The sequence below is a fragment of the Lagopus muta genome, chromosome 1, assembly GCF_023343835.1.
Source record: "Lagopus muta isolate bLagMut1 chromosome 1, bLagMut1 primary, whole genome shotgun sequence".
Lineage (NCBI taxonomy): Eukaryota > Metazoa > Chordata > Aves > Galliformes > Phasianidae > Lagopus > Lagopus muta.
Window position 1 is genome coordinate 180,798,930 of NC_064433.1, and position 13,816 is coordinate 180,812,745.

General features: G+C 41.2%; 1 protein-coding gene across 1 annotated transcript; it reads left to right on the top strand.

Annotated features, from left to right (window-relative positions):
• Positions 1-838: 838 nt before the first annotated feature.
• Positions 839-8,386, top strand: LOC125693709 (matrix metalloproteinase-27-like). The gene is made up of 10 exons (XM_048945932.1): positions 839-1,254; positions 1,577-1,815; positions 2,417-2,565; positions 2,930-3,058; positions 4,829-4,990; positions 5,164-5,287; positions 5,996-6,126; positions 6,354-6,513; positions 7,557-7,660; positions 7,947-8,386. Exons 1-10 carry the CDS (start codon positions 1,096-1,098, stop codon positions 8,045-8,047), a joined length of 1,458 nt encoding a protein of 485 aa, XP_048801889.1. The 5' UTR covers positions 839-1,095; the 3' UTR covers positions 8,048-8,386.
• Positions 8,387-13,816: the final 5,430 nt, after the last annotated feature.

Below are 13,816 nucleotides of genomic sequence, written 5' to 3' on the forward strand. Positions count from 1 at the left end.
GAACACCTTCAACTCCCATTACTATTGGTGAAAGAGAAAGGTACTTGACCAGCACAGGATGAAGTCCTATAATTTGTCACAGTTTGTGTGACTTGAAACTTCCTTTATTCTGAATTACTTAAGACAGGAAATAATCATATCCCCTGCGGTTATTGTGGTTAAACTGAAGTAGCCTTTCTTGCTGAAAAGGAAGATAGATAAATAGATAGATGGATTAATAGATAAAAAGATGACTGATGCATGGATAGAAAGATAAATAAGTGGTTGATAGATGAAAAGTAAGAGAGGGAGAGAGGGAGGGAGGGAGAGAGGGAGGGAGGGAGGGAGGGAGGTGGGAAGGAAGGAAGGAAGGAAGGAAGGAAGGAAGGAAGGAAGGAAGGAAGGAAGGAAGGAAGGAAGGAAGGAAGGAAGGAAGGAAGGAAGGAAGGAAGGAAGGAAGGAAGGAAGGAAGGAAGGAAGGAAAGTATAACATCATTGACATTCTATGGGCTGAATTTATAGGGAAAGAAATTTTGCATATGTAAATCCTGGATTTTACCACTTTAAGTTAAACATACTGCCTTTTTAAAGAGTTGCAGGGAAGAGACAGTTAGTGAGTTGAACTTTTCCTCCAATTTCCAAAATAGCCATTCTCACATAATTAAAAAAAAAAAAATTTGTACCTGTACATGACAGTAATTTATCCCAAAATTTTAGTTTTTAGGAAGGGATTCATATCTGGTGTATAACTCCTCCAGATCGAGTGTGGATAAGAGTACCTCTACATTTGGAGGCTCCATTTCACACAGCTGGGCTGGGACACCCATTGTCCACCATTGCATCAGCTCAAAATTGCTCAGGGTTTCTAAAATTTAGTGTAAAATATCTAAAATTGAGTGTCAGGTTTGAAATGTCAGCCAGGCAACTCAGAAGTATTCAAACACTAACTGACTTCAGATGCCTGTGAAATCGGATGGCTTTAATAAACTGTTATTTTGTCAGCCGGCAGAGTGTTTTAGGATGTCTGGATGTAATCAGAGCACGGCAAATTCTGAGTCAGTTTACAGCTGACTCTACAATTCACTATATAACCATACAACTGCAATCTGAGAAACGATGCACACTAGGCAGACAGCAGCTCGCTCTCGTATGAGGATGGAAAGGAGTGTAAGAATGAAGAATCTTTTGCTGCTTCTCTTAATGTATGCAGCTGTTTCTAATGCTCTTCCTGCCCACCCCGAGAAAGACAACAAAGAGGATGCAAAGCTTGTAGAGGTAACTTTATTGTCTATATCTGAGTCTATAGCCTCTCCTCTTTAATCTGCATGTTCTAGCTGTTTGTTGTCTTTCTGAGACAATGCTGTCATACAGAACTCTGTGGTCCAAACTTTATTTAAATAGTATAATGGGTAAAAACTTGAAATGTCAAGTAAATAAGAATCCTGTTTAGCTATGTTCCTCAGGAAAACATCTGTTCTTCTCTGAAATCAAAGGCAGATGATTCTGCTAGCACAATACACAAACAATATCAGTCTCAAGGTATTATTTAAGAAACACATCAAAACATGAAATGTGTTTGCTTTCTTTTTTTCATTAGGATTACTTAAGTAAATTCTATACCACTGAGGCAGACCCGAATCAGCGTGGATGGAAAATAAATGCTGATTTTACCGCTGAGAAACTCCAAAAAATGCAAAGATTTTTTGGTTTGAAAGTGACAGGAAAACCAGACACCGAGACATTAGAAATGATGAAGAAACCTAGGTGTGGTGTTCCTGATGTAGGTCTCTATGGCGTTACTCTGCCTGGATGGAAGAAAAACAATCTGACATACAGGTAGTATTTCCATAATTAATTTTCTGTGCTTAAATTGTGGTTTTGTGGGTATCCACTTTTGTTATATTTAAATATAACTTCCATAGCAACGGTTTCCAGATGGGAAGACAAAAATATTTTTCTTTCTCCAGCTGTTAGCTGAGTATATCCCTGAGAGCAATCTCTGAGAGTCAAGATGGATATTTTACATTTTATGAGTCAACTACAGAATTTTGCCTGTTATGTGTCATTCCAATATATATTCTGTGAGCCAAACAGAAATATCAGTTGCACCCAACACAAACCCCCCATTTTCAAAATTTGCTGTGACTGACAGCACAGTCACCGAGACGCAAGGAAACAATTTTCTTTATGCTCAAGAGACCAATTCCTGGATACAATCCATTTTGAGCAAAAGCTGTTACCATGTACACAATTATTTTTTCTGACATATTGGACAGTCATCACATTGCTTAAACTCATTCAGTTCAAGATGAGTTTGGGGAGCTGTTGGGTTACAGTGTAATTTCTTCTTATGTATCTCTGTTTATTATCTTAACAATATCAGAGAAATTCTTTATGCAAGCACTAAGTATTATTGCTTGAACCTTCGTAACTGTAGAATTGTGAACTACACGCCAGATATGAGCAAAGAAGATGTGGATAAAGCAATCCAGAAGGCATTTAAAGTGTGGAGTACTGTCACCCCACTGATTTTCACTCGCATCCAAGAGGGAATAGCAGACATAATAATTGCTTTTGGGACAAAAGGTAATACACTGACTAAAAATCAATGGTAAGACTAATTTAAAGATTTTCCTGAAGTCATGACATAAACTCGAAGCTATTTCAATATCATATTGTAGGACAATATCATAGAACAAGAGGTAATGGCCGTATTAGGTCATTAAGTTATTAGGAAAAATATCTTCTCAGAAACAGTGGTGAGGCATTGGAATGGGCTGCCCAGGGAGGTGGTGGAGTTACTGTCCCTGGAGGTGGTCAATAAACATGGAGATGTGGCACTGGAGGACATGGTTTAGTGGGCATGGTGGGGGGGGTTGATGCTTGGACTGGATGATCTTAGAGGTCTTTTCCACCCTTAGTGATTCTATCATTCCATGACTTTACTTAGCTCATGGACATTGCCCTCGCTATTTTGATGGCCCCCTTGGTGTTCTCGCTCATGCCTTCCCACCTGGCAGTGGTTTTGGTGGTGATGTTCACTTTGATGAGGACGAAGATTGGACCACAGGCTCAGATGGTGGGTAACAAAAGGTTTCTGAAATGCTGTGCAAATGGTAAATTGCTTTCTGATTTTATTAGGCAAAGGATAGACTGAGACAAAGCAAAGCACTAGCAGTTTGAGAATGTTACATGCTGCTGATGTGAAAACCAGCCTAATCTACTGTACACCATGTTACCAGATCCATGCTAAAAGCTATGTTTCACCTCCCAGTGCACATACTGGCTCCTGGCCTGCATTACCACACACTTCCAGTCCTCAGCAATAGCACTAAATAGGTCCCTCAATAGTTTGTTGTAGCTTTACTTTGTATTCAATCTAGAATGGGCTGACGTGTGTAAGTGTTCTCCCTGCAATTTCAGCTTCCTGCAACAACTGGGGATCAGAACATTCTGTTTGGACCACCCATGGGCTGAGGTACAGAGTGGGGAAATGACTACTAATGTGTGCCACCAGGTGTGAAAAAAGAGGAGCATTGGGTATTCAACCTTCCACTTGGGACACAGCTGTTCTGCACCCAGCAGGCCATACAGCACCTGCTGCCTCTGACAGACCTGTCAGTACATGGGCACATTGCCCTCTTTTATTTTACACTCTTTTCTCATCTGATTTTGGGGATGGGAAACAGCAGAGGAGAACTGCAATAGACTTGAGGTCACACTGCAGGAAATACAAGGAGCTAACGAACAGGAAGGTGTTGTAAGAGCCCTGCACGAGGAGAGATGTGGGCTCACTGTGGCAGGAAAGAGCTGCAGCATGGTGGCTGGGCTTGTCACGTGGACAAAATGCATTGCTTGTCCTATACCAGGAACGAATGGGTGAGCCTCAGCTTTGCTGCTATTCCTCAACAACACAGCTCCAGCAGTGATGTGCTACAGAACCTGTTGGCCAGCTTGGAAAGCTCATGAGAAGAAAGGACAGGAAATGTGTGTGGAAACTTATGGCTTTGTTTGTCTTTTTGAGAAATGGAAATATTGGCTTCAGACTGCCTGTCTTGGGCAATCGATGACAGTCCTCTGCTCTGCCACAGGCTTGTGATCTCCACTGTTACGTTGCTGGCTCCCAGGCAGCAGGGCAGATGATTGTTCTTCCCAAATTCAGAAAGGCGTATTACTCGGAGGAATGCAAATAATTAGATGCACGTTGAAGGAAGTCCCATTCTTATCTGATTATTGTGTTAATATTTCACTGGTAATAAGCATGTATAAGCATAATTTTTTAAAGGTATTTTATTTGGCAAGGCTATAGAGAAGATATATGCTTAAAACTCTTAGATAAAAAGGTAAATCATTCAGATAAAACTGTATTTTTCTTTGTCTGTTCATGACCTCAGCTTTGTTACACACAATGACACTTTGGTATCTCAGCTGAGCACACAGTGCACTCTCTTCTTTCCCTGCAGTGCCGTCAGTTTGACCTGACTCACGATCTGATCTGCTCAAGCTCAGCTGGGAAACCCTGCCAGGACACTCCTCAGGGCTGCACCCACACTCATCCCCAGACATCCATTCATGCCACACACATACTTTCAGCAGGTGATAGAAAGAACAGCCAGAAAGAGAGCCAAGAGTTGCTCCCTTTGAATGGTGGAAGAGTGAAACCTACCTACATATAAAATGTTTGTGTATATACACACATATACTATAGGAACATGTACATGCACATGCATACCCTAGTGAATTTTGATATATTGTGTGAAAATCAACATAGCATTAGTTGTGTTGTGTTCAGAATGTATTACTCAATTGTAGGTCAAAATTAGACCAACCTCTCTATCCATTTCTTAAGGATTCAATCTGTTCCTGGTTGCTGCTCACGAGGTTGGCCATGCGCTGGGTCTCTCCCATTCCAATGACCAGAGGGCCTTGATGTTCCCCAATTACGCATATATCAGCCCCAGTGAATTTCCTCTCTCCCCAGATGACATAAGTGGCATTCAGTCTATTTATGGTAAGTAAAATCCACTTCCTAAGAAAAAAGAGAACTAAGCAACAGGGAAATAATTTCTTTCACAAATTTTCAACATGAAATTCTCATTGTATTCACATAATATCAAAAATCCATTTATATATGGAAAGCTTAATCTTTCTACAAATTCTGTGCTTTCTGAAACATCTCCCTAGGTTCTGCAACAAAAACCCCAGGTAAAAGGCCAGCCATCCCTGCATCACCTAACGCCTGTGGCCCCCAGATATCTTTTGATGCTGTAACTACACTCCGACGAGAAGTCATATTTCTAAAGGGAAGGTAGAAATTGATGTGGCTTTTGTCTATGTGGAGTTCATGTTTTCATGTTTGTTTTCTAGAAACCCTGAATGCCTAGGTGGATAACATAACTATGATTATGGGATTTACAATGAAACAAATGGATAGAATTCAGAAATAATAGTATATTGAAACAAAGGCTGTTAGCAGATAGATAGGAATTATGTTAATCTTTTTGTAGGATCCCTTGACAAAGTAGCCTACTTGTTGTTTCAGAAAACATCTTGATCCTAATAGATTTCCTCCCAAATGTATAGATGGTTACACCAAGCAGTGAAATGAATAATTGCTGCAGCCATTTCCTAAGGGATAAGTATGTTCTACAATATGGTTTGACCACTACCTCTTCCAGCTACCTATGCAAGCCTTGTGTCTGGGCACACAGAAAAAAGCCTTCTCATCTGGGACCCTGTGCCTATCACATCAACATCAACCTGCATTTGTCAGCTGCTTGTAGGTGATGTCATAAATCAACCAATACCAACGAGAAGGGTAATTCCAGAAATAAATCAGAACCAAAAAAAGCCTCATATCCCAAACAAGGGAGTTTTCCTATCTGACACATCAGGTCAGGTAGTGCCACTGACATGAAGGAACTTGTAAGTCACAGTGTTGTTCACATTCTTGCACATATGTAGAAACATCTGTGGTTTATTGTTTACTACTAAACCTGTTTCATATTTAAATCAGACACTTATGGCGAGTCTATCCTGATAACTCAGAAGTTGAACTTGAATTAATTTCTGCCTTCTGGCCATCTCTGCCATCTGGTATTCAAGCTGCTTATGAGAACATGAAAGATCAGATCCTGTTTTTCAAAGGTGGAGTATGGGATTTTTAAAAAATTTTTCTTACGTTTAATTTTGAGGAAAAATAGGAGGAACAAGGGTAGCTATATTTGAATTTGAAAACCATATCACCTTCAAAAAGGGAGGTTGGGGGGGTTTCATCAAGTTTTCCTACAATGTACACTGAGGGAATATATATATTTTTTTCATTCAGTTTCTCAAAATCTAGAGTAGAAGTTTAGAGTTATTTCTTTTAATAGGGAATAATTTCTGGATTGTCAGTGGATATAAGGTACTGCTTGGTTATCCAAAGAACATCAACACACTAGGCTTCCCTAAAGGTGTTAAGAAAATCGACGCAGCTGTTTGTAACAAACATACAGGGAAGACAGACTTCTTCATAGGTGACAAGTACTGGAGGTAAGAAAAATAGACAAGTACTTTCTGATGATTGATTCCCATGTAATTACACCATTAAAATCATCTGTGGGGTGAAAAAGAAATTAGGCCTCTAGAGAACTCTGTGGAACTGGGTAACACAAAGACATAAAGAATGTGTTTGACTCCTGCAGGGAAAAGAAAACAGCTTCCACTTTAGAGAGCTTAATAGCGTGCTGGAACAGGCACCGAGGATCATAGAATCATTTTGATGTGTTATACTTGGAAGCTGAAAAAAAATCCAACATCTGGACTGTTTTTACAAATAAAGTAGACAAAATTATCTCTAGAAAATAAAGAATCGAGAGGTAACCTACTTCAGTGGAAGGCTGCCTGGGATGGCCTGTGCAGAATTTCTCTGATTTCAGTTCTGAAAAGTCCTCTTCCCTTTGTTTAACTGATTAGAATTAGATTTACAGCACACAACTTTTAAATTCAGTATTAAATGTGGATGTTAGTGGTCCTGCCTGTGGTGGGGGGATTGGAGATTCATGATCCTTGAGGTCCCTTCCAACCCGAGCCATTCTGTGACGCTGTGACACCCTATTCACTGTCTGTACGAGTGATTGCCAATTCTTGAACACCAGGCAAACAGAAGTAAAGTCAGCTTTGGAAAGCTGACAGATTTCTCCTTTGTGCAAGGGCAACTGCTGCAAAGTGTTCTTGAGGCAACCAGGAGCATATGTGGGTCAAATTTACTTTGTTATGACTAATTGTGGGGCTCCTTGGTGAGACTTACTGTATCAGCTGGATTTTTGGCTGCATGTGGTTTCCTGTCCTTTGTTTTTGATAGTTTTGGAAAGAATGTTTACAATATCTTGCAGTGCTATTTTACTGCCTTGGTCACAAGATAAGAACCTAAGAAAACCACAACAGCACAAATTTCTTACCTAGTAACACTCGTTCTCTGAGTCTTAAGACCCTGTGACAATTATTTCTTGTATCCAAGGAGAAGTAAACAAAGGCTTGCTTAGATTATTTTTTTTTAATTCTGCAAATTCCATGTCTCTGTTAATATGATGTAGGTATGATGAAAACACCCAGTCCATGGAGAAGGGTTATCCTAGGAGGACAGTCGATGACTTTCCAGGAATTAGCCAGAGAATTGATGCCGTTTTCCAACATAAAGGTACAGGAAATTTGGGTACCTGTTTTAGCAGGAGGGCTGGACTCAACGATCTCTTTGGATCCCTTCTAACCCCTGTGATTCTATGATTCTATCAAATGAGCTTTTAATTAGAATCAGTTCACTTATAATAAGTTCAGGAGTTATTATAGATGTCATATTTCTGAATCTTGCAAAAGACAGAACTGAACAGATGCTCTCCTGTGTGCACAAAGATGGTGCTCCCCAGTTTGTTATAATGAAGCTACTTCTTGTTTGCATAGTATAATGGTTTATTTTTTATTCCTAGGATTATTCCACTTCTTCCATGGATCAAGGCAGTTGAAGTTTGACCCTACTGCTAAAAAAGTCATCAGCGAAATAAAGAGTAACAGCTGGTTTAACTGCTAATACCATTAATCTTTCCTATACACAGCAAATGAAAAAAAGTTGTTCTAGATTTCTCTACAGTTGTTCATTTATGCACTGTTATATGGAAGAAATAGCTGGACTAGTTTTTGTATGTCTACTATTTTAAAGAACCAGCATTGCAGCTCTAATTGTATTTCCAGAGGTCAAGAGAAGAAAAAAAAAAAAGGTATTTTTTCCCCTGATTAGGTGCAAAATGTCCAATATAGTTTATGATACTGGACAGAGATGTCAAATATTTTGGTAATAAATAATTTTAAGTTTGATGTATTTTCGGCTTCATAAGTTGAGGGCATTTTGTCTTTCTAAGGGAAAGTGAAATAGTTCATATTAATATGACTATTAAAGTTGTAACGTATTCTTCCAACACAAAATATTTGTATTTTCCTTCTTTTCTCCCCAGACAGCTTCAAGAGCCAGGCTTTTTGTTACTCACTTATTCTGCTGCCTCATCTACTGCCATATTGTCCTGTACCTCTTTGGCTATAGCAACTTTGCACCTTTCACACCAAATCAATATTGTTGTCACCAAAGTCATCTCCCTGCCACACTGTCCAAATACATTTACTCACCCCAATCTGTCTTTCTAGCCTAACTGTTATTTCATCAGCAGCCACTTAGGATCAATTGACAAATCTCTGTGAGCCCACAAAAGATATCCTTCACAAATCCTATTTCAGAAATACATTCTTATATCATCTGTACTGCACTACCTCTGCTTTGATAGTACAAAATCTGTGCTCCAAGTGGAAATACATCTGACATTTATTGTGTGCTTCCACTGCACTCGGGGCAGACCCCTCACAAAACCAAGCAAAAACTATAAAATGACAGCTATAACTTCTTCAAGCATTTCCTCTACATTTAATTCTGGAAAGAGGCCCAGAGCACACTGCCAAATGGCTGTCATATCATGTGCACAGGTGGGAATATCTGAGAACTTGGTATCTTTGATATTGACTTGCCCCGCTCCCTAGTTCTCCCATGTCTGGCTGTTTTACACACCTGTTGCATGTTTAAGTAAAAAGTTCATTTTTTCTATGTGCTCTTACCATGCTAGATGCAACAATGGAATGGTTCCAACCCAGACCTTAACAGCTTGATTTGGTCTAAAGGATGCCGTCCTTTTGTTGCTGCCATTGCTATGAAACTGTCTGGCTTGGTTCCCAATGGGAAACCTTAGTGGAGGATCAGATATGCTATCTCACTGATCTACAACAGTAATCACAGTGAAGAGCAGCATACTCTAGATCCTTAACAAAATTTAAAGTGGGATGAAACAGTAGACATTTGATGGAGATTCATCTGACAACTTCAGCTTTCTGTCTCTCTGTATTCATAGTCTACATGAGTTAGGGAAGATCAAAAGCAGAGGGAGTTCTCCATGGTGTTACTCATCTCATCCAAAGATTGTGTTAGGACAAGTCAGTACCTCCAGCTCCTGGAGAAAACATCTATTTTCAGAGACGAGCCAGTCAACTAACCTAGAGTAACTAGTTTTCAGACAGCTGAAGTTTGTTGAAACGTACAGCGTCATTGCTAAGCATTTTTCAGTTTTTATGGGATTCCAAACAGAAGTGCATGCCATTTTTATCTTTTCTGATGCTCACTTTTTGGTGAGACACACCACTGCTTTATCACTATAAGTCAGTGATAAAGCTGAAGGCACCTACTTGGACCAACACTACCAGTGGAGTGGCCACGAAGGAGCTGGTGAGGCAGTTATGCCCAAATATTTATACCCAGAGGCAAATTTATTCTTTCATACACTCTGCTTGGTGTGTAACACAATCGTAATCTTAGCTGCAAGAAGTTTAATGGCTGAGTCATTAAGGTTACTCAGTGTTTCATAATACATGGGCAAGTTCCTCTACTTCAAATACATAAACAAACATCATAGCTATCCTGTGCTCCTTCTCTCGCGTGTTTCATTGTTTCGCAACTTGAATAACGCGTCTTCAGGAAAGTTAATTTTTAACATTAAAATGCTGTTAATGTTTTCTGACTGGCAGCATAGGCATTGTGTTAAACCAAAGTGGGGTGCACGTTCATAGGTCATCTGCAAAAATAAATAAAGCAATGAATACTGCTTTTCCTGTATTCACAAAAGAGGTCTGAAAAGTCACACCCAACACAAAAGGGGTGGACTTTTGCTTAGTGATAATGGCACAATCACTCTGATTATCTTCTTCATGTATTGCTTCTGTGGTGGAATAGGAATTGGAACAGGAACATCACAGCAGAAATCCAGTGAGGTTGCCCTTCTCCCCCGGTCTCTGTCAGGAGCTTGGCTAACAAGGAATTATGTATTGTACCTCATAGTGCCTTCCCACTGCCCTTGAGCTCTGCCAACTCCACCTCCCCAGCATTCTCTTACAACACCTATAACTTTGCATAATGTGTATAATTCCTTATCACATTCCCATCCCACATGTAGGTTACCAGCCTGGTGATGCTGTGTGATTACTCATGAGCTGATCGGCCAGCTGGCCCTACAACCCAAACAAGGAATCAGCTACCATTCTTTCCTTATCTAATAGTAATTCCTCTCCTCTAGCCAGCTGCCATGTTCCACAAAACTAGGACCTTCATCAACTCAACTCAGCTGGCTGAAGTTGGCCGGCACACTCAACACTTAGTATGGGAGCAGATGGGCACACAAGCAGATACATAGGACAGGATCCCATGTGGTCAGCCTGGAATAATTCTGTCAGTGTTTTCACTGAACGTCCTTCTTGCTTTTCATTGTACATTTCCATGTGGTTTTGTAACATTATATTCCTCCTACTGTTGACCAGGGGATTTTGAAAGAGCAAACAAGTCAAGCAAAAAAGACACATAGAAAAAAGGAGGTACCTAATTCACACTTGTCTCTCCAGTTGTTTCATATATATATAAAAATAAATATATAATAATATATATAATATATAATAAATATATATATACATATAAATACATAAATAAATAAAATTTGTTCTTTGTTTCTCAGCCAATATATATTTAATGATATGGAGGCCCCGGGCAGTCTGATCTAGTACTTGGCAACCCTGCCCATGGCAGGAGATTGGAGCTTGGTGATCTTTAAGGTCTCTTTCAACCTAAGCCATTCTATGATTCTATGAGACTGGATTAGGAAATGAGAAATTTATGTATTCTGATGCAATGTATTGCTGAAACACACAAAATGTAGCATCTGTGATGGGTTACCATGAAGAGTTCCTGCTCGTTCCTCTGACTGTGAGGACGTGGTTTCCCAATATTTATAAAGAAGTGCTTTAGCTACCAGAGCAGGGTGAGGGCTATGTGCAATTGAATACTGACTAGAGCAGAGCTTAAAAACCCATTTCTTCTCTTCCCTCTTCATATGAGCAGACATCTGCAGCACTTCTGGTTGACTCAGACACTCCTGTTTTCCAAAAGCCTCAAAAAAACTGATGCTGCAGGATCTTCAAATCACTCCCATTTACATGAAAGGGAGCAAGGAGGACCTGGGGAACTACAGGCCGGTGAGTCTCACCTCTGTGTCTGGGAAGATCCTGGAACAGATCATCCTGGATGACATGTCTGATCGCACGAGGAATGGGCATGTGATCTGAGACAGCCAGAATGGCTTCAGCAGGGGAAGGTCATGCTTGACCAATCTGGTGGCCTTCTATGATGGAGTGATGGCATTGGTGGACAAGGGAAAGGTGACTGATGTCATTTACTGGACTTGAGCAAGGCCTTTGACATGGTCCCCCACCACATCCTTATCTCCAAACTGGAGGGATGTGGATTTGATGGGTGGACCACTCAATGGATAAGAAATTGATTGAAAGGACGCAGACAGAGGGTGGTGATCAATGGCTCTACGTCCAGGTGGAGGCCAGTAATGAGCAGTGTCCCCCAGGAGTCTGTCTTGGGACCAGTGCTCTTTAACATCTTTATCAGTGACATCAATGACGGAATCGAGTGCACCCTCAGCTGATGACACCAGGCTGAGTGGTGCGGTTGATACGGTGGAAGGAAGGGATGCCATTCAGAGGGACCTCAACAGGCTTGATAGATGGGCCCAGGTGAACCTGATGAGGTTCAACATGGCAAAGTGCAGAGTTTTGCACTTGGGTCGGAAGAATCCCAGGTATTTATACAGACTGGAAGGAGCAGTCCTTGAGAGCAGCCCTGCAGAGAAGGACGCAGGGGTCCTGATGGATGAAAAACTTAACATGAGCCAGCAGTGTGCTCTTGCAGCTCAGAAATCAAATGGTATCCTGGGCACCATCAGAAGAGGGGTGGCCAGCAGGGACAGGGAGGTGATTGTCCCCTCTACTCTGCTCTTGTGAGGCCCCAGATGGAGCATTGTGTCCAGCTCTGGAGTCCCCAGTACAAGAAAGATAGGGAGCTGTTGGAGAGGGTCCAGAGGAGATCCACAAAGAAGATCCGGGGACTGGAGCACCTCCACTATGAAGACAGGCTGAGGGAGCTGGGCTTGTTCAGCCTGGAGAAAAGAAGGCTGCGGGGTGACCTCATTGCAGCCTTTCAATACTAAAGGGAGTCTACAAACAGGAGGGGAATCAACTCTTTGAAAGGGTTGATAACTGCAGGACGAGGGGAAATGGTTTTAAATTGAGAGAGGGGCGATTTAGATTGGATATCAGGGGAAGTTCTTTACTATGAGAGTGGTGAGGTGCTGGAACACGCTCCAGAGAGGTTGTGGATGCCCCATCCCTGGATGTGTTCAAGGCCAGGTTGGATGGGGCCCTGGGCAGCCTGGTCTAGTATTAAATGGGGAGGTTGGTGGCCCTGCATGTGGCAGGGGGTTGGAGATTCATGATCCTTGAGGTCCCTTCCGACTCATGCCATTCTGTGATTCCGTGATCCTAAAAGCAGAAAAGACATATGCATTGGAGCTAGTCTATGAAGAAAGAACTTGTCACCTGGATGTGCATAACTCTTCCTTGCATTCAGTGGTAATTTCACACTGTTAATTGCCCAAATTGTTGTAACAGAACAGGAGTTAGCATGGCCAGTATTTAAGCATTGGGAACCAACAGACACTTTGAACAGCTTAATTACATTAACCCTTCTAAACTCTGAACCTTCATCATATCAGAACTACATCCACTCAGTGCTGCCATTGCAGGTACCAAGATAGGAGATCAGCAGGAAACACAGATAGGTTGCACCATGTACAGGTGCCTAAAACAGGGGTAAGAACATCTCTGAGGGTTAAAACAGGGGCAGAGACCTTTGCAGAACAACCGTTCTTAACAACAGCCATCTCAGGGGTACAGCCAAGTGTGTTTGGTACACCTACTTTGTAAACAGGACCCGAAGGTTTGTGATGTGGATTCTGTGGTTCTGACTGTGAGATTTTTTCCTAGCCTGCCTACTTTCTTTAATTAAGGCGGTTTGTGAGGGGTGGAGGTAGAACACAGAGCCGTGTGCCCTCACCAGCGCAGAGGTCTCAAGGGCTGGGACAGGAGGTGCACAGCTGCCACCCAGTGGTGACAGCTCTTCTGGCATCTGCTATGGGCTGTAAAGGTTACACTGATTCAGATGAAAAATCAGTATTGGAAAGTGAAGGTGTTTTGGGGGGGGGGGGGAACCTCAAAGAAGAACAAACCAAAGTCTTAGAGACATATGGCAAACGTTGTTATTACATTGAAGAATTTGGTAATAAAGATGAAAAATACACAGTTCATTAACAGCACTGAAGAAAATTTTTCAAACATATGTTATATATATATAGTACAAGTTCTCCTTCTTTCT

What these genes read in the sequence shown, in the direction of transcription:
- LOC125693709 (XM_048945932.1), top strand. Translation starts at nt 1,096, where the DNA reads ATGCACACTAGGCAGACAGCAGCTCGCTCTCGTATGAGGATGGAAAGG. An exon ending in AGGATGCAAAGCTTGTAGAG is followed by an intron (nt 1,255 to 1,576) that starts GTAACTTTATTG and finishes TTTTTTCATTAG; the next exon opens with GATTACTTAAGTAAATTCTA. An exon ending in GTCATATTTCTAAAGGGAAG is followed by an intron (nt 5,288 to 5,995) that starts GTAGAAATTGAT and finishes TATTTAAATCAG; the next exon opens with ACACTTATGGCGAGTCTATC.